Source organism: Hyperolius riggenbachi, chromosome 6, assembly GCF_040937935.1.
Source record: "Hyperolius riggenbachi isolate aHypRig1 chromosome 6, aHypRig1.pri, whole genome shotgun sequence".
NCBI lineage: Eukaryota > Metazoa > Chordata > Amphibia > Anura > Hyperoliidae > Hyperolius > Hyperolius riggenbachi.
The window spans coordinates 355,833,813-355,855,042 of NC_090651.1; the positions used below are offsets into that span (position 1 = coordinate 355,833,813).

Genomic DNA, 21,230 nt, shown 5'->3' on the forward strand with positions numbered 1-21,230 from the left:
GGTGGGTCAGGAGTGCGTCGGTTGTGCAGGTGGGTCGGGAGTGCGTCAGTCATAGAGGTGGGTCAGGAGTGCGTCGGTTGTGCAGGTGGGTCAGGAGTGCATCGGTTGTGCAGGTGAGTTGATTGTAAAGGTGAGTTGATTGTAAAGGTGAGTTGGGAGCGAGTCGGTCGTACAGGTGGGTCGGGAGTGCGTCGGTTGTACAGGTGGGTCGGGAGTGCGTCAGTCATAGAGGTGGGTCGCGAGTGTGTAGGTCATAGAGGTGGGTCGGGAGTGCGTAGGTCATAGAGGTGGGTCGGGAGTGCGTAGGTCATAGAGGTGGGTCGGGAGTGCGTAGGTCATAGAGGTGGGTCGGGAGTGCACCAGCCGTACTAGTAAGTTGGTCATACAGGTGAGTCGGGAGTAAGTCGGACAGGATAGTCAGTATATGCTAAGTTGTGTATGTTTGGAGTAGGGAGGCCTGGGAGAGTCCAGCATCTCGCCATGATTTCCAGTGATGATCACAGCTGGCCTGGCTGTATCAGGAGAAGCAGTCAGAGTATTTCTCTCTCTGTGTCTCAGAGGAGGGAGGCAGAGCTCAGAGCCCCGGCCGGGCCGCATTGTTTGCACTGTCTGCTATTGGTCCATCCGGCCATTGCATTGCCCCATCCTTTCTTCATGAATAAAAGAACGGGGCAGAGCCTAGAGCTGCTCACACACTCCCCTCCTACATAGTGCGCCAAAGTTGGCCACTTTACCAACTTGCAAAGCCCTCAGCTGACGTTATTTGTTCCCCTAAAAGCCATCAGTTCAGGAGAGGAGGGAAAAAAGCTGGTTTAGGAGTTCTCTTCAGTGCGCCAAGCCCAGTGCGTGCCCTGCCTGCCAGTGTGCCACCTTCTCCAGCCTGTGACTGCTAGATCTGCTGTGCTGGGGGGCTGCTGTAGTGTGTGACCACCCTGTGCCCCTCACCCTGCGGTGTGACCACCCTGTGCCCAGCCTTCACCTACCGCTCATGGCAGCTCTGCCTGGCACTGTACCAAGGATGATGCGCCCAGCTCCAGGTCAGAACTACCCTCGTACCGGATTCCCTCTGGAAGGTAGGTGTCTCGCCCTCCTGCTCACTATACTCCGGGGGAAGAGTTTCACAGCAGCCAGACCAACACAGGAGGACGCAACCACATCCATATTTTTATTATTCAGAAGGGCCCCACATACACCCCCTAATTACTGCACAGAATCCCGGCCACTCACTGCCTCACCCTGGCTCTCTGTGCATTCAACATTCCTTCCCACTACACTTGCAGTCTGAGCACCCCAATATATGATCACTGTACGACACATTGCATGAAATGTACTCTATACAGCGCTACGGAATATGTTGCCGCTGCATAAATAATAATAATAATAATAATAATAATAATAATAATAATAATAATAATAATAATAATAATAACAATAATATACTTTGTAACATCATCTGTTCTACCGTAAATATGTATTTTACTATAATGCTATCGTTAGCGCTCACAATTCATTTATGACTTTGTTACATATAGTTACACTAGAAAGGAAATTGTAGCCTCGTCCATCTCTCAAATGCCTTATATCTGTCCCGCTACTATTCCAGCCCAGCACCCTATCGTTACATTCTATAACATTTAGTTACATTGTATAATAATTATTTACATTGTATGACATATAGTTATAGTATAACATATAGTTACATTGTATAATAATTATTTACATTGTATGACATATAGCTACATTGCATATCATATAGTAACATTGTATGATATATAGCTACATTGCATATCATATAGTAACATTGTATGATATATAGTTGCATTGTATATCATATAGTAACATTGTATGATATATAGTTTCATTGTATATCATATAGTATCGTGTATTATATGTATATGATATAGTAGTTACATTATATCATATACTTACATTGCATATCATCTAGCTACATAGTATGGCATAGTTACATTGTATGACATATGGTTACATTGCATATCGTATAGCTACATTGTATATTATATAGTTACATTCTATGAACTCTGCTACTTTGTAGCTTTGTCCAGTCTTTGTGTACATTATATGTTGTACACGTTAATTCTACTTTTCACTCCAATTCCAGCCTGATCCCCTCAGGTAGTTTAGTTTGTATCAATAACTGTATCTATCTTTGTACAATTTATAACACTTGTCCTTCCCCGAAGAACTCAGATACTTTGTATCGAATATTCGATAAGTCTTTGTTGCGTCACCCGGTGATCGCGGCTGTATTGTCGCTTTGTAGCAGGTCTGTCTGTGCTGTATATGGTTTCCTTTTCTTTCTTTTTACAAAGCCCAGAGGGGCGGGTGATAAACTAACAAGCAAAGATAAACATCCATCAATGGGCACTTCATCATCATCACTGAGCAGATCCATTATTCCCAGCAGAGAAAAGACTGTCAGCCGCGACTCGCATTACAGCAGATACTTGTCAATATTTATATTCTCTTTATTTACAAAAAGATATATCCAAAAAAGGCAAAAACTAAAAGCAGCGCAGAAAGTTCTCATTCAGCAGAGACTGGTCTCTGTGAGAGATCTACCTCAGCGATCTAGTTTGTATTTGTATGATCCAGGATCCAGTCTGCTCATAAGCAATTCCTCCTGATGATATTCTCACACCTTCATTAGAAAATGCCCTTTGAGCCGCTAGCAAGCAAGAAAATGCTTAAAATAATGTTGACAGAATTTTTACCAACTTTATCAATTGCAGAGTGAGGAAAATTATTTTAAACAGAAGATGAAAAATTACCTGTAAGGAGAATGAAAGATGAAAAATTACCTGTAAGGAGAAAACTTTGGAGAAAATGTAATTGAATAAGATTCTGGGCCATTTTTGTACGAGAGATCCCCGATCTAGTGTAATAGATCCAGTTTTGTATAAGAGATCTAGTCTGTCTTGTACAAGAGATCTATATGCATATGCAATTAACTATTTCTCCCGAGATTTCTTCTAGGAGATAATTTTTCAACTTCAATTTAAAATAATTTTTAGCACTTTGCAATTGAAAAAGTAAGCGAAAAAGTACTGTCAAAATTATTCTTGCTTGCTGCCAGTTTAAAACGTATTTTATTGACAAGTCTGAAAATATCAACTTTGCGAAAGCTCAGGAGAAAAAAGTGAATTGCATATGGGCCCCATTCTTGTATGAGAGATCTAGGGCCTTATGCAATTTACTTTTTCACCTGAGTTTTCTCCTAGGAGATATTTTTAAACTTGTCAATAAAATGCCTTTTAAGCCCCCAGAAGGCAAGAAAATGCTCAAAATAATTTTGTTAGTACTTTTCCCCCAACGTTTCGGTACTTTTTTAGTTGAAAAGTACTGGAAAGTTATTTAAAATCAAAGATGAAAAATTATCTCCTAGGAGAAAACTCAGGTGAAAAAGAGAATTGCATATGGCCCATAGTCTTGTATAATAGATCGAGTTTTGTATAGGAGAGATCCAGTCTAGTGTAATTGATCCGGTTTTGAGTAGATATCTAGCCTGTCTTGTACAAGAGATCTATTATTTCTTGTATGAGATATCTAGTCTTGTATAATAGATCCAGTCTTGTATAATAGATCCGGTTTGTATAGGAGAGATCCAGTCAAGTATAGTTGATCCGGTTTTGTACGAGAGATCTAGCCTGTCTTGTACAAAAGATCTATTCTTGTATGAGAGATCTATTTTTGTGTAATAGATCCAGTCCAGTTCTGCTGGTTTTACAGGACTGGGGGTTGGAGGGAGAAATCGTTGGAATGTATGAGGACAATCTGTATATTTTTTCTCCGACAGAAAGGTTTATGATTGCGGGGGAGACATCTGTGTGCCGATCGGGGGCTTCCTAGCGGGTCGATTTCGAGGGGCCGTTACTGGACAGATAGCTTTATTTGTGGATAATGGATCCTCAGAGATGGGGCAGAGATGACCCGGAATTTAGAGATCTGGGGACAACTCTTATTTTTTTTAAAGATGTTTTATTGAGTTTTATGAGAATAAATCATAAATGAATCTTGGCTTCATACAGAACTATATCACACAAACATGATATTTATATTAAAGAGAGTAAAGTCTGCGGATCCTGGGCTGTAATTTTTATTGATTTCATTGAGTAGGGTTCCCTGGATTGAGGTTTTGCTATCAGGTGGAGCGGGGGTCCGGTTATGAGTTTTGAGGGAAGCACTGCACTTGGTGGAGTTCTGTGGGTTTGGATGTTGGAATGTATTCTTTTTAAGGGGGGGGGGGGTAGTTTGTGGCTCCCCAGTCCTCGGCAGCTGTCATGGCCCATCCTCGGCAATCATAGGACTCTGAGAAGGTTTCGCATTGCGCATCGCACCCAATTCCCCAAATCCACATTATACATTCCGTGATCAAGTGGCGGCACGAAATCCGCGAAAAGCCACGAAAACGGCAAAACACACAAGCTGGGGGGATTTAGTCGAGTGCTTCTCTGTAGCAAATGACAGTAAAACAGACGGCAAAGAGACGGATCAATGGATTAGCGCCATGTTTGCACAACATGACTGCCAATAATGAGCCGCGCTTGTCGCGCACACTTGAATGCGGAATGGGGCCCGGAGTGGCCCTTGTGGGGGGATCGCACGTCCGGAGGGTCGCAGCCGGGTGACTGGGAATTAGAGGCGCATGATTGTCATTAAATCTCCAAATATCGCCTTTTTCCAGCCCACCCTGTAAATTATGCAGCCGCCTTCCCCGAAAATCGCCCTAATCTGCCAGATCTGCGGCGCGATATGCGCCCAATTGCGCATTATTCTCCGCGAATCACAGTCCCAGTCTCGTTATGCGGCATAAGTGGCCAGACCGGCGGCTTCAGCTTCTGGGGGGTTCCCGCTATGCCGGCCAATGCCAGGGAGCCCAACGGAGGTCCCGCCGACCCCTCAGCCGCTCACTATAATATATAATAATAACTATAATCATATATGAGGGATACAGGTCTTGTGACATCACTACTTAGAAAATCGCATTTATTATATATGGAGTCCTAAATCATAAGTCGTTCAGCTATTTTATTTTTCAATACCATAAATAATACTATCCAACCATAAATACTAAATGAAAACATATAGCAATCCTTTTTTTGTAATCGGCAATTTATAACTACAGCTGCCAAAAGTATCTTACAACAGCCATAAAAAGTATATCACAACTAGTCATTTACAAGATAATGGCCGTATAGTCAGGAACTGTATTTTTCAGTTACAATAATTAACATATAGTATGTGTATTACATATATTCTCAAACAATTAGTTACATTTCTATATTATTGGGAATGTTATTATTATTTCCATTGTGTCAGCATCTTCGTGGTGTTGCACAAGAATAAAAACTATACATAATAGATAGAACACACCAACTGTGTAATATTTACACATGATATACAACGGGAAACATCCGTTGTATATAATAACAATAATAATATATATATACAATTTACTTATTGTATTTATAAAGCGACTACATATTACGCAGAAAAAAAATGTAAATTATACCATTTTAGTATACTTATATAATTAAATATAATATATATATATATATATATATATATATATATATATATATATCCATACACTCACCTATACCGTTATATGCAGATTCTGCGTAGTTCTGTTATATTTCTACACCTATAAAGTCTCCAGCAGTATACATCTATATGATTTACGTCATCATTACAATAGGTCGTATAACCATTAGGAAAGAGAGTCATATTTTCTGAACTTTGTTCTACACAATTTTACTGAGCTCATATTATTACCGTTTGCCATTCGTTAAACTCAGCTGACGTTTAATCGTTACACAAGTTTTTTAGTGTAATACATTCGTGTGTTACTATTAAATATATTCGCTATAAACGTTCGAATAATCGCTGTATAATTCGCTCCATATTTAAGCAATATTTGACGAAATTCAGAATTTTTGTGCATTTTCTTTCTTTCTTTTTTTAAATCGTTGTTTTCTCCCATCTCTGAGTTTCTAGAGTGATCCTGTGCTCTCATTCGCTGCCATTAATTCATCTATCTGTAGATATGAAGGATATTTAATCAGCAGACTGTAGAAATAATTCATTTGTCACAAGAGTATTTTCTTCTGACCTATAAACGAGTTTACAGAGGAACATTCTGAGGGGTTAATGATTTATACATATTGTCATATATCAGCATATATTTGGCTGGTTGCAGACAGTTGCAATGTGTCAGTTTACTTCTGAATGCCAATCATGCCTTCACTGACATGCTAATAACCTCCTGTAGTGCCCATTAAATGCCATTCAGTCTAGAAAGGTGTCCAGTCTTGTCCTGTCAGTTTTTGACAGTTGGCGTCCGTTTTGCATGCCTTTTTATGGCTGTGTTCACACATAGAAATATATACATTTCAGGACCAGTCCTGTCAGTTTTGTATGTGTTTCAATGGCTGTTTTCACACATAAAATGTGTACATTTCCGGTCCAGCCAGGTAAAACTGATAGAAAGAGGAAGGAAAAATGATGCAAAACAGGCCAGTACTGGACCAGACCGGAAATGTGCAGATATATGTGTGAACCAGGCCTTTAGAGTACCCAACATCTGGGCCAACATCTCTTAAAGGACAACTGTAGGGAGAAGAATGTGGAAGCTGCCAGCCTGCCATATTATTTCCTGTTAAACAATACCAGTTGCCTGGCAGCCCTGCTGATCTATTTGGCTGCAGTAGTGCTTGAATCACACCAGAAACAAGCATGAAGCTAATTTTTTCAGATCTGACAGTAATGTCTGAAACATCTGATCTGCTGCATGCTTGTTCAGGGTTTATGGCTAAAATCATTATGCTGGGTGTACACGATGCATTTTTTTGGTTGATTTTCCATCCGATTGATTTCCGACTTGATTTTCCGATCAATTTCTGATTCAATTATGTTATGTTTTCTTATCTATTTCCATTCACTTCTATGAGAAGTCGATCAGAAATCGAAAATAAGATCGCGCATGTTGGAAATTATCTATCGAACCATCTATCTGATGAAAAAAGTATGGTGTATTCCCAGCATTAGGGGCAAAGGATCAGCAGGACAGCCAGGCAACTAGCATTGCTTATAAGAAAATAAATATGGCAGCTTCCATATCCCTCTCATTACAGTTGTCCTTTAAGTGACCATTGGTAAGAAATTGAATAACCTTTTCACAGTGCCCAGTATGTTGCCAAGGATCTCCTACAATGCTCGGAAATGTGTTAACAGCCCTTTAGCATCCACTTATAAGTCAGTAAACTTTTTGGTGGGCATTACATTTTAATAATCTCCAATAGTACCCACTAATGTGCCAAGGACCTGCTAGTGTTCTGTAATGCAGCACAAATCTCTAAAGTGCCTATTAGGATGCCAATAATCTGTTATGGCACCCAGTAATATGCCAGTCATGCCTGTATTGCCCAGTAATAGCCCAATAGTTTCTTCTAATGCAGCAGACAGTATGTAAATCATGTTCTGTAAAGCCTATTCATGTGGCAATAATCCCTTATAGTGCCCAGTAATATGCCAGTAATCTGGTCTTGTGCCAATAATGCCATAAATCTATTGAGCAGCCCAGTAATGCCCTGTCTGTCCTGTGCCTGCAGTGTCTACCCCTCTGGGGCAGGGAAGAGTCAACCAGCTTGGGGGAGTCTTCATCAACGGCCGACCGCTGCCCAACCACATCCGACACAAGATTGTGGAGATGGCCCACCATGGCATCCGACCATGCGTCATCTCACGCCAGCTGAGGGTGTCTCACGGCTGCGTGTCCAAAATCCTCTGCCGATACCAGGAGACTGGCTCCATCAGACCCGGGGCCATAGGGGGCAGCAAACCCAGGGTGAGTATGTGATCCTTACATATAACCGATGTATACTGTGTATTATATCATATAGGTTAGATATAATGTTTAAGCGCTTGGGCTCAGCATAGTGACGTATATAATGTATAAGCGCTGGGGCTCAGCATAGTTATGTATATAATATAGGATGTGTATAATGTATAAGCGCTGAGGCTTAGCACAGTGATGTATGTAATATAGGATGTATATAATTTATAAGCGCTGGGGCTCAGCATAGTGACGTATATAATATAGGATGTGTATAATGTATAAGCGCTGGGGCTCAGCATAGAGATGTATATAATATAGGATGTATATAATGTATAAACGCTGGGGCTCAGCATAGTGACGTATATATTGTATAAGCGATGGGGCTCAGCATAGTGATGTATATAATACAGGATGCGTATAATGTATAAGCGCTGGGGCTCAGCATATGACGTATATAATATAGGATGTATATAATGTATAAACGCTGGGGCTCAGCATAGTGACGTACTGTATATAATGTATAAGCACTGGGGCTCAGCATAGTGATGTATATAATGTATAAGTGCTGGGGCTAAGCATAGTGATGTATATAATGTATAAGCGCTGGGGCTCAGCATAGTGATGTATATAATACAGGATGCGTATAATGTATAAGCGCTGGGGCTCAGCATATGATGTATATAATATAGGATGTGTATAATGTATAAGTGCTGGGGCTCAGCATAGTGATGTGTATAATGTATAAGCGCTAGGGCTCAGCATAGTGATGTATATAATAGAGGATGTATATAATGTATAAACGCTGGGGCTCAGCATAGTGATGTATATAATATAGGATGTGTATAATGTTTAAGTGCTGGGACTCAGCATAGTGACATATATATAATATAGGATGTGTATATCGTATAAGTGCTGGGACTCAGCATAGTGACATATATATAATATAGGCTGTATATAATGTATAAGCGCTGGGGCTCAGCATAGTGATGTATATAATATAGGATGTGTATAATGTATAAGCGCTGGGGCTCAGCATAGTGACGTATATAATATAGGATGTGTATAATGTATAAGCGCTGGGGCTCAGCATAATGATGTATATTATATAGGATGTGTATAATGTATAAGCGCTGGGGCTCAGCATAGTGACGTATATAATATAGGATGTGTATAATGTATAAGCGCTGGGGCTCGCATAGTGATGTATATTATATAGGATGTGTATAATGTGTAAGCGCTGGGGCTCAGCATAGTGATGTATATAATATAGGATGTATATAATGTATAAGCGCTGGGGCTCAGCATAGTGATGTATATATTACAGTATGTATATAATGTATAAGTGCTGGGGCTCAGCATAGTGATGTATATAATATAGGATGTGTATAATGTATAAGCGCTGGGGCTCAGCATAGCGATGTATATTATATAGGATGTGTATAATGTATAAGCGCTGGGGCTCAGCATAGCGATGTATATAATAGAGGATGTGTATAATGTATAAGCGCTGGGGCTCAGCATAGTGATGTATATAATGTATAAGCGCTGGGGATCAGTATAGTGACGTATATAATATAGGATGTATATAATGCATAAGCGCTGGGGTTCAACATAGTGATGTATATATTACAGTATGTATATAATGTATAAGTGCTGGGGCTCAGCATAGTGATGTATATATTACAGTATGTATATAATGTATAAGTGCTGGGGCTCAGCATACTGACACGCCCACTGTCTCCTGTGTGTGTGTGTGTGATGTATATAATGTATAAGCGCTGGGGATCAGCATAGTGACGTATATAATGTAGGATGTATATAATGTATAAGCGCTGGGGCTCAGCATAGTGATGTATATAGGATGTATATAATGTATAAGCGCTGGGGCTCAGCATAGTGATGTATATATTACAGTATGTATATAATGTATAAGCGCTGGGGCTCAGCATAGTGATGTATATATTACAGTATGTATATAATGTATAAGTGCTGGGGCTCAGCATAGTGAAGTATATAATGTAGGATGTATATAATGTATAAGCGTTGGGGCTCAGCATAGTGATGTATATATTACAGTATGTATATAATGTATAAGTGCTGGGGCTCAGCATAGTGATGTATATATTACAGTATGTATATAATGTATAAGTGCTGGGGCTCAGCATACTGACACGCCCACTGTCTCCTGTGTGTGTGTGTGTGATGTATATAATGTATAAGCGCTGGGGATCAGCATAGTGACGTATATAATGTAGGATGTATATAATGTATAAGCGCTGGGGCTCAGCATAGTGATGTATATAGGATGTATATAATGTATAAGCGCTGGGGCTCAGCATAGTGATGTATATATTACAGTATGTATATAATGTATAAGCGCTGGGGCTCAGCATAGTGATGTATATATTACAGTATGTATATAATGTATAAGTGCTGGGGCTCAGCATAGTGAAGTATATAATGTAGGATGTATATAATGTATAAGCGCTGGGGCTCAGCATAGTGAAGTATATAATGTAGGATGTATATAATGTATAAGCGCTGGGGCTCAGCATAGTGAAGTATATAATGTAGGATGTATATAATGTATAAGCGCTAGGGCTCAGCATAGTGTTGTTTATATTACAGTATGTATATAATGTATAAGTGCTGGGGCTCAGCATAGTGATGTATATATTACAGTATGTATATAATGTATAAGTGCTGGGGCTCAGCATAGTGATGTGTATAATGTATAAGTGCTGGGGCTCAGCATAGTGATGTGTATAATGTATAAGCGCTGGGGCTCAGCATAGTGATGTATATATTACAGTATGTATATAATGTATAAGTGCTGGGGCTCAGCATAGTGACAGGCCGCTGTCTCCTGTGTGTATAATATATATAATGTATAAGTGCTGGGGCTCAGTATAGTGATGTACACTATATAATATAGGATGTATATAATGTATAAGTGCTGGGGCTCAGCATAGTGACACGCCCGCTGTCTCTTGTGTGACAATGAAGCAGGTCGCCACGCCTGATGTAGAGAAGAAGATTGAGGAATACAAGCGGGAGAACCCCGGGATGTTCAGCTGGGAGATCCGGGACCGGCTGCTGAAGGACGGCCACTGCGACCGCAGCACTGTCCCCTCAGGTGAGCCAAGGGACACAAAGCAGGGGGAGGGTTGGGGGGTATGCTTGAAATAACTGACATCTGTCAATGTATATGGCTAGTTAGATTAGTATAATAGCAGCACTCAGTGACAGACAGGGACAGTGCTCAGTGATAGGCGGGGGCAGTACCCAGTGGGAGGCGGGGGCAGTGCTCAGTGACAGGCAGGACAGTGCTCAGTGACAGGCAGGGATAGTGCTCAGTGACAGGTGGGGGCAGTGCTCAGTGACAGGCAGGGACCGTGCTCAGTGACAGGCAAGGACAGTGCTCAGTGACAGGCGGGGGCAGTGCTCAGTGACAGGCAGGTAGAGTGCTCAGTGACAGGCAGGACAGTGCTCAGTGACAGGCAGGGATAGTGCTCAGTGACAGGTGGGGGCAGTACCCAGTGGCAGGCAGGTAGAGTGCTCAGTGACAGGCGGGGGCAGTGCTCAGTGACAGGCAGGACAGTGCTCAGTGACAGGCAGGTAGAGTGCTCAGTGACAGGCGGGGGCAGTGCCCAGTGGAAGGCAGAGTGCTCAGTGACAGGCGGGGGCAGTGCTCAGTGACAGGCAGGACAGTGCTCAGTGACAGGCAGGTAGAGTGCTCAGTGACAGGCGGGGGCAGTGCTCAGTGACAGGCAGGACAGTGCTCAGTGACAGGCGGGGGCAGTGCCCAGTGACAGGCAGGGGCAGTGCTCAGTGGCAGGCGGGGGCAGTGCTCAGTGACAGGCTGGGACAGTGCTCCGTGGCAGGTGTGGGCAGTGCTCAGTGACAGGCAGGGACAGTGCTCAGTGACAGGTGGGGGCAGTGCTCAGTGACAGGCAGGGACAGTGCTCAGTGACAGGCAGGTAGAGTGCTCAGTGACAGGTGGGGGCAGTGCTCAGTGACAGGCAGGGACAGTGCTCAGTGACAGGCAGGGACAGTGCTCAGTGACAGGCGGGGGCCGTGCTCAGTGAAAGGCAGGTAGAGTGCTCAGTGACAGGCAGGGGCAGTGCTCAGTGGCAGGCGGGGGCAGTGCTCAGTGACAGGCGGGGACAGTGCTCATTGACAGGCGGGGGCAGTGCTCAGTGAAAGGCAGGTAGAGTGCTCAGTGACAGGCAGGACAGTGCTCAGTGGCAGGCAGGGGCAGTGCTCAGTGACAGGCAGGGGCAGTGCTCAGTGACAGGCAGGGACAGTGCTCAGTGACAGGCAGGGGCAGTGCTCAGTGGCAGGCGGGGGCAGTGCTCAGTGACAGGCAGGGACAGTGCTCAGTGACAGGCGGGGGCAGTGCTCAGTGAAAGGCAGGTAGAGTGCTCAGTAACAGGCAGGACAGTGCTCAGTGGCAGGCGGGGGCAGTGCTCAGTGACAGGCAGGGGCAGTGCTCAGTGGCAGGCGGGGGCAGTGCTCAGTGGCAGGCGGGGGCAGTGCTCAGTGACAGGCTGGGGCAGTGCTCAGTGACAGGCAGGGGCAGTGCTCAGTGGCAGGCGGGGGCAGTGCTCAGTGGCAGGCGGGGACAGTGCTCAGTGACAGGCAGGGACAGTGCTCAGTGACAGTTGGGGGCAGTGGTCAGTGACAGGTGGGGGCAGTGCTCAGTGACAGGTGGGGGCAGTGGCAAGTGACAGGCAGGGACAGTACTCAGTGTCAGGCAGGGACAATGCTCAGTGACAGTGCTCAGTGACCAGCAGGGACAGTGTTCAATGGTATGCGAGGATAGTGCTCAGGGCAAGTGAAGACACTGTTCAATGGAAGGCCGAGACAGTGTTGAGTTGAAGGCAGAGCTAGTGCTAACTGGTAGGCCATGCACAGTGCTCAGTCGAAGGTGGGGACAGTGCTCAGTAGGAGGTGGGGACAGTGCTCAGTAGGAGGTGGGGACAGTGCTCAGTAGGAAGTGGGGACAGTGCTCAGTAGGAGGTGGTGACAGTTCTCAGTAGGAGGTGGGGACAGTGCTCAGTAGGAGGTGGGGACAGTGCTCAGTAGGAGGTGGGGACAGTGCTCAAAAGGAGGCGAGGACAGTGCTCAGGAGGCGGGGACAGTGCTCAGTAGGAGGCGGGGACAGTGCTCAGTAGGAGGCTGGGACAGTGCTCAGTAGGAGGCTAGGACAGTGCTCAGTAGGAGGCGGGGACAGTGCTCAGTAGGAGGCGGTGACTGTGCTCAGTAGGAGGCGGGGACAGAGCTCAGTAGGAGGCTGGGACAGTGCTCAGTAGGAGGCGGGGACAGTGCTCAGTAGGAGGTGGGGACAGTGCCCAGTAGGAGTTGGGGACAGTACTCAGTAGCAGTTAGGAACAGCAGATTTCATTATATCAGTGGATGTTTTTAAGTTAGAAAGTTTGGAACAATCCCCTATAGTGACAGATGAAGCAGACAGCAGCAGTGTTTTGGGCCAGTAGTCTCTCCTTCTACCCAGAAATATGTCAGGAGGCAGCAGGTGGTATACCTCCCATTCACAGTAGCAGTAGTCCTGCTGGTAGTAGTTGTTTCCCAGTTTTTTTCCCACAATTTACAGTGGTAACAGGCGATGAGATTCCCCTCATTCCACTAGTAGTAGACAGCAAGACCCCTGTGCCCCCCTCCACAAATTCTTCTGGTCTAACAGTCCCCCTTTGTCCCCTCCTAGTTATGTAAATAGCAGTGCTCAAATGTTATATAGCAAGAGCAAATAACTCTCTCTGTTCCCCGTATAGAAGGGACATCATGGTATATTCAAGGGGCGTAACTAGAGGGGGGCAGCTCCTATGAAAGGGACATCATGGTATAATCCAGTGGCATAACTAGAAGGGAGCAGCCAGAGCTACTAACCTTCCCTTCCTCTGATACAGGGGACTATACCTCAGGTCAAGTGTTTTTGTGGCTACAGTTGTTATGAGGATCATGATGACCACACTTGTTTTATGACCCTTATGAGATGGGCCCTAAGGCCATGAAGGGCAGCGAAGAGAGAAAAGGGAAGGGGTGTCCCTCGCTTCCTGTGTTTGTGTGTGTGTCCCGTGTTTTGCCCTACTGTGCATGTGCAGGGAGGGAAGCAGAGACTGATGGAGGGCGGGGCCAGAAAGGGCGGGCGCTTGCATGCATGGCAGGCAGGCTAGTGGAGGAGTGGTGACAGACCTAGCCCGTTTTTAGACGGGGTAAGGTCACTAGTAATCATAACTGCAGTAAATAATTCAGAGATGTAGTGGAAGTAGTGAAATATCTCTGGGCTTCAGTAGTAGAGCTAGAAGACCCCACCTGTTACTCCCCTTATTTCTAGTCACAGCAGGTCCACTTTCTTGCCCCATCTTATAGCAATACACAGCAATGCCCACATGTTACAATAATAGCATGTAACAAGGCCTCCCGGAGCCCCAATTAATATGCCCTTCTGTATCTTTTCATTTCTGAGGTTTAGTGAGCTCGATTAGCCGGGTGCTCAGAATAAAGTTCGGGAAGAAGGAGGACGAAGATGAATGTGATAAGAAAGAGGAGGATGGAGAGAAGAAGACAAAGCACAGCATAGATGGCATCCTGGGCGACAAAGGTAGGACCCCTGGCAGTACCTTTACCAACCTTGCCATTCCAATCTCTGGGAAGGCCTAACCTGCTGGCATTTGTGTTGCTAGAAGGAGCAGGACCCCTAGAGACCACTCTGATGTCTTTTGTTTTCTTCTGGTTTAAGGCTTGGGGCCCATATGCAATAAAAGTCTACCTCCGGTATACTGCCATGCCAGGCTCTGTCTTAATGATGCAGTATTGGGGGGGGGGGGGGGGGTTCAGGGTTAATTACTTACCTGATTGGCTATAATTCATTCATTTAGGTGAGCACTCCCCTCAACGTTCTGCTGAGGCCTTGGCCAACACCATATGCGTTGCCACGGCCCACCCCCAGCTCGGCTGCTGCGGCCTAATTGGTGGCTATTTCTTTAGAAAATGGACTTATACAAAATGCTATGATGCAATCTTGCAGTACAAAAATTTGAAAAGCTTTATTGGTACGTATACAAAAAAATCTTGTTAAAAACTCTTTAAATGCACAAAGTCAGGCTTCATGAAGAATAATATTACATCCAAGGAACTATTCATGAAACTGACCGGTACTGTGGTCTGGCTTGGCTTGATTTGTTAACTGGTGGCTGCCGGCTGGTGGAAACGCAGGCGAAGGTTTTCAAAGAACCCCCCCCAATCCCCCCCCTCACTAACACAGAGCCTGGCATAACAAGCTCTGCCTTTTATACTGGAGGTACTCTTTAACTCATCTTGAGTTTTCTCCGAGGACTCGGTAATATCTCCACACCTTAATAATGAAATGCCTTTTAAGCCATCAGCAAGCAAGAAAATGTTGACAGTACTTTATCATCTACTTTTTGATACCTTTTCAATGGCACAGTGATGAAAGGTTATTTTAAACAGAAGATTAAAAATTATCTCCTAGGAGAAAACTCAGGAGAAAAAGTTAATTTCATATGGGCCACGGGGCAAATTGATCACAATTGGTGCAAGGAAATGTGGTGCAAAATTGATGTACATTTGCAAATGATGCTCAGAGCGACTAATGCGAATCTTTATAATGAGTTTTGGCCCAATTTCACTTGCACTGGTTTAGCAGAGTGAAGTGTGGTCCGGTGTTAGCCGAGGAGCAGAAATGCAAACCTGAAACCAACAAACGTTTATTCCAGTGATACCTTTAATGACTAACTGCACATGGTTTATTGCAAGCTTTCGAAACGTTAAGTTTCTTCTTCAAGCATTATACAGAACTGGATCAGATCTGTACAATAAGATATTGCACGATTCTAATCCAGTTCAGTATAATGCCTGAAGAATAAAGCTTGCAATAAACCATGTGAAGTTAGTCATTAAAGGTATCACCGGAATCAACGTTTGTTGGTTTGATGTCTGCATTGCACTGGTTTGGAATATTTGTAGGAATGTTGACTTCTGATGGTGACTTTGGCTTTTTGGAGAATCTGCTTGTCTGTGATCTGGTCAGATGAGAGGGGTATATTGTATTGGTGTGTCTCCAGTGGTTTGACCTGCATCTTGTAGGCCACAATGGAGATATCTGTGTTGCACTCATGGATGGTGTGTTAAATAACAGTCTAGCAGATTATCTGAACAACCTGGAAGGTGCCATGAAGACAAGGGGGTCATGAGTGTTTATGAAGTAATCACACAGGGAAAGAAAATGATAGGAATGCAACAAGCTGCCCGAGAAGCTACATGTGACACCAGGGGAAACTGACAGAAGAAAGTTGTGAGTGAAATAAGCTTTTCCATAGAAGTGTAAGATGAAGAGGAGGAAGTGTTCAGAAGAAGAGGGGCACGGGAGCTCAGGATTGTAGAAAGGTAAGCATAGGAGCAGCTATGGTTGTGGCGTATCACTGGGGTGCAGAAAGAATGTTTTGGGGGTAGTACAGGGATGCAGCGCAATAAGGGGTGCAAGAGGAGGAGGTGCAGTTGCATGACTGGGGTGCATGAAGAGGATGGGCTTCCTCATTAAGGACCAGGGGGGCCAAAAATAACAACCTTGCCTAGGGCATCATTTCCTCTTAATCCACCTTAGGTTTGGGAGGGGAGGTATAATAGGGGTGCAGCACAATGAGGGGTGCAGGAAGAGGAGGATGGAGTGCAGCTGTATGATTGGGGTGCAGGAAAAGGATGGGTTGCGATGGTGGTAGTTCAGGGGTGTAGCACAATGAGAGGTGAAGGAGGAGGATGGGTGTCTGGCTATATATAATAATGTATAGGAGTCATTGCAGCGTGTTGTCTGGCTAGATATAATGTATAGCAGTCAATGCAGCGTGTTGTCTGGCTATATACTGTATAATGTATAGGAGTTGTTGCAGCGTGTTGACTGGCTATTTTTGATGTATAGCAGTCGTTGCAGCATGTTGTCTGGCTATATATAATGTATAGGATTTGTTGCAGCGTGTTGACTGGCTATATATGATGTATAGGCATTACTGCAGTGTGTTGTCTGGCTACAAATAATGTATATACAGTATGATTGAGTGGCATTGGCCAGGTAACGCTGTCCTGTGTGGACTGTATATAAGATATGCTGTATGCAGGCCATCTATAGGGATATGCTGTATGCAGGCCATCTATAGGGATATGCTGTATGCAGGCCATCTATAGGGATATGCTGTATGCAGGCCATCTATAGGGATATGCTGTATGCAGGCCATCTATAGGGATATGCTGTATGCAGGCCATCTATAGGGATATGCTGTATGCAGGCCATCTATAGGGATATGCGGTATGCAGGCCATCTATGGATATGCTGTATGCAGGCCATCTATAGGGATATGCTGTATGCAGGCCATCTATAGGGATATGCTGTATGCAGGCCATCTATAGGGATATGCTGTATGCAGGCCATCTATAGGGATATGCTGTATGCAGGCCATCTATAGGGATATGCTGTTTGCAGGCCATCTATAGAGATATGTTGCCTGCAGGCAGGGCCGGATTTGTACTCTTTACCGCCCAAAGCCACTGTCACCAGCCGCCCCCCTTTGGTATAGGTAGCGGGATGACCCCTCCCCCTTTCCTCCAGTAAAGGAAGCCAGTTGACTCCCTTAATCCCTCTTTTTCCCACCCCCTCCCAGTATAGGTAGTCAGCTTGCCTTCACACAGCAGCAGCCATCAGTGCAGAAGTTTCCTCTTCCTTTCCATCTCCAATGCTGCTCAAGTCCATAGCCGCTGGCCACAATGCAAACGTGCAGAAAGAGCAAGGTTTCCACTGCACAGGCCGCTGGCAGTAGAGTACTGCGGTCAGGTGCTTGCCTGATCTCTCTGCATTGCAGCATTTGCAAACTTGCACCATTTTAGCCTGCTGGTTTGGTGCCCTTGTTCCTGTGGTGCCCTAGGCCATGGCCTAGGTGACCTTGCCCTAAATCTGCAGGCCATCTATAGGGATGTGCTGCGTACAGATCATCTATAGGGATATGCTGCACACAGGCCTCATAGAGGAATATGATGTGTAAAGGCCGTCTATAGGGATATGTGTGCGCAGTCCGTCTGTAGGGATATGCTGCACACAGGCTGTCTATAGGGATATGCTGCCCGCAGGCCATCTATAGGGATATGCTGCACACAGGCCGTCTATAGGGATATGCTGCTTGCAGGCCGTCTATAGGGATATGCTGCCCGCAGGCCATCTATAGGGATATGCTGCACGCAGGCCGTCTGTAGGGATATGCTGCCCGCAGGCCGTCTATAGGGATATGCTGCACACAGGCCTTCTATAGGGATATGCTGCATACAGACCGTCTATAGGGATATGCTGCGCACAGGCCGTCAATAACGATATGCTGTGTACATGCCTTCTATAGGGATATGCTGCTTACAGGCCGTCTATAGGGATATGCTGCATACAGGCCTTCTATAGGGATATGCTGCATACAGGCCTTCTATAGGGATAAGCTGCACACTGGCCTTCTATAGGGATATGCTGCATACAGGCCTTCTATAGGGATAAGCTGCACACAGACTTTCTATAGGGATATGCTGCACACAGGCCTTCTATAGGGATATGCTGCATACAGGCCTTCTATAGGGATAAGCTGCACAGAGGCTTTCTATAGGGATATGCTGCGTACAGGCCTTCTATAGGGATAAGCTGCACACAGGCTTTCTATAGGGATATGCTGTGCACAGGCCTTCTATAGGGATATGCTGCGCACAGGCTTTCTATAGCGATATGCTGCGCACTGGGCTATCTATAGGGATATGCTGGATCTAGGGTGTCTATAGTGATATGCTGTGTAGTTCGTATATATGGATATGATGTGCACAGGCCTTCTATAGGGTTATGCTGTGCACAGGCTATCTATATGGATATGCTGCACACAGGCCTTCTATAGGGATATGCTGCGCACGGGCTTTCTGTAGGGGTATGCTGCGCGCTGGGCTATCTATAGGGATGTGCTGGGTCTGGGGTGTCTATAGTGATATGCTGCGTACAGTTCGTATATATGGATATGATGTGCACAGGCCTTCTATAGGGATATGCTGCGCACAGGCCTTCTATAGGGATATGCTGTGCACAGGCCTTCTATAGGGATATGCTGTGTACAGGCCATCTATATGGATATGCTGCGCACAGGCCTTCTATAGGGATATGTTGTGCACAGGCCTTCTATAGGGATATGCTGCGCACAGGCCTTCTATGGGGATATGCTGCGCACAGGCCAGATATGGGGGATATGCTGCACACAGGCCTTCTATAGGGATATGCTGTGCACAGGCCTTCTATAAGGATATGCTGTGCACAGGCCTTCTATAGGGATATGTTGTGCACAGGCCTTCTATAGGGATATGTTGTGCACAGGCCTTCTATAGGGATATGCTGCGCACAGGCCTTATATGGGGATATGCTGCACACAGGCCGTCTATAAGGATATGCTGTGTACAGGCTGTCTGTAGGAGTATTATTAGGAGTTGCTTATACATATAGCAGTAGCAGTGTGCACCGTCGCTGGCCGTGTAATGGACCCCTGCATCTGTATGACAGCCAGGCACAGGCTCATTGATCAATAATTTATAGCAGGCTGCGGGGGGATTGGACGGCTCTCTCCACGTTAATTTGTTAAACAGATTTGCAGCTTTGTAATGGGTCCCTGGACAGCTGGGCTGACAGATCCCCCATTGCAGCAATCACTGGCGATTAGGACGCAGCACATGTCATGCAGGTGACAGTCACACATGTGGGGGATCTGTCATCACTTACACAGGGACTCTCTGATCCGGTGACAGTGACAATATGCCACACTGACAGCCGGAGGGGGGGGTGACAAGAGAGGCGGGCATAACTGCTGGCATTCCAGGAAGGGGAAACACCAAATACATTAATAATAATAATGTCACAGCGATATCTTCATTATTATTATATGTGATAAAATATGTTTTTAATGACATCAATCATGTGAAGGATATAATAATAATTAAAGGTAGAAATAATAATGTCTTAAGATTAAATAATTTAATCTTAGAATGACACTGTTAATAACGATCTCATAACATAATAACAATAGTCTTACAACAAAATTATTATTATTATTGGTAAATGGTAATAATAATTGCCTTACAATTAAAATAATACTATTATAATCTTATAACTACACAGTTCATAACAAATTCATTATTATTGTATGTGTTTATTTATTCATTTATTACTAGTAGTAGTACAAGAAAAGAATGCACATTCTTTCTGAACGATGATGATGGTATTTCTCATCTCCCCGACTTGATCATCGATTGCACCAAGTCGTGATGTGATTTCCTGACACTTCCAGTCAAATACTTGTGAATTCCCCACCTGTTATTATTATTAGCACTATTACTGATTTATTTTTTATCTCTTACTGATGATTATTCAAGCACAAAATAAACAATGACATGAATGTTACATAGTTACATTTCTCTACCACAGATCGGATCTTCCGTACTCAGATATCCAAACTATTCTCAACTATCTATTGCTGAATATTAGTATTCAAAATAAATCACATGATGATAGTAAAAAAAAAAATAGTAGTCAGTAACAGAACATTTTATATATGTTCAAAATAAATGTGTTTTTTTAAAATGATCTTTGATGAAACTAAATGCAGTTAAATATATTAATGTATATTTCAGCATGTTCCTCCATATTATCCATAGTGACATGTAGCATGCATATTTAGTTATAATGTATACATTAAATTCAAGTATAGAGGTACACATAGTGGTGTATGGATTGTATAACCCTCCTGTGCAGCACAGGGGTACAGGTAGTGATGTATAGATTGTATAAGGGTAGATAGTGATGTATGGATTTTATAACCCTCCTCTGCAGTATAGGCGTACAGGTTGCAATATATGGATTGTTTAAGGGTATAGATAGTGATGTATGGATTGTATAATGGTATAGATAGTGATGTACGGATTGTATAAGGGTAGATAGTGGTGTATGGATTGTATAGAGGTACAGACAGGGCCGGTTTTACTATTAGGCAATGTAGGCACGTGCCTACAGGCGTCTGATGATGGAAAGGCGGCTTATTACCCTCCCCTAGTGCCTCCCACCCTACTTCCCTATGCAGAGTCCTGAGCAGTGTATAATGAGAGGTTACTTACCCAGCTTAGGGAATTCCACTGATGAGATCTCCCTTCAGTCGGGTGTATCACTAGCTACTTAATACAGAGGGTACCTCTGGCTATCTAATACAAAGTAGCTACCTATGACGGGCAAGGGAGGAGAAGTGACCGTTGGGCCAGCCAGCAAACTTGCTGTGCGGTTCGGTGGGGG

At 44.2% G+C, this 21,230-nt stretch overlaps 1 protein-coding gene across 4 annotated transcripts in view; it reads left to right on the forward strand.

Annotated features, from left to right (window-relative positions):
- Window positions 1-711: 711 nt before the first annotated feature.
- PAX7 (paired box 7) overlaps window positions 712-21,230 on the forward strand; it is a 189,394-nt gene continuing 168,875 nt past the window's right edge. Inside the window, exons 1-4 of one of the 4 annotated variants that reach the window (XM_068241710.1) lie at window positions 712-1,073; window positions 7,629-7,864; window positions 10,862-10,991; window positions 14,343-14,477. In XM_068241710.1, the coding sequence (XP_068097811.1) occupies window positions 989-1,073; window positions 7,629-7,864; window positions 10,862-10,991; window positions 14,343-14,477 (586 nt within the window). In that variant the 5' untranslated portion in view covers window positions 712-988. The remainder of the gene's footprint in view (window positions 1,074-7,628; window positions 7,865-10,861; window positions 10,992-14,342; window positions 14,478-21,230) is intronic. The other 3 variants (XM_068241712.1, XM_068241711.1, XM_068241713.1) reach the window with 3 other exon arrangements.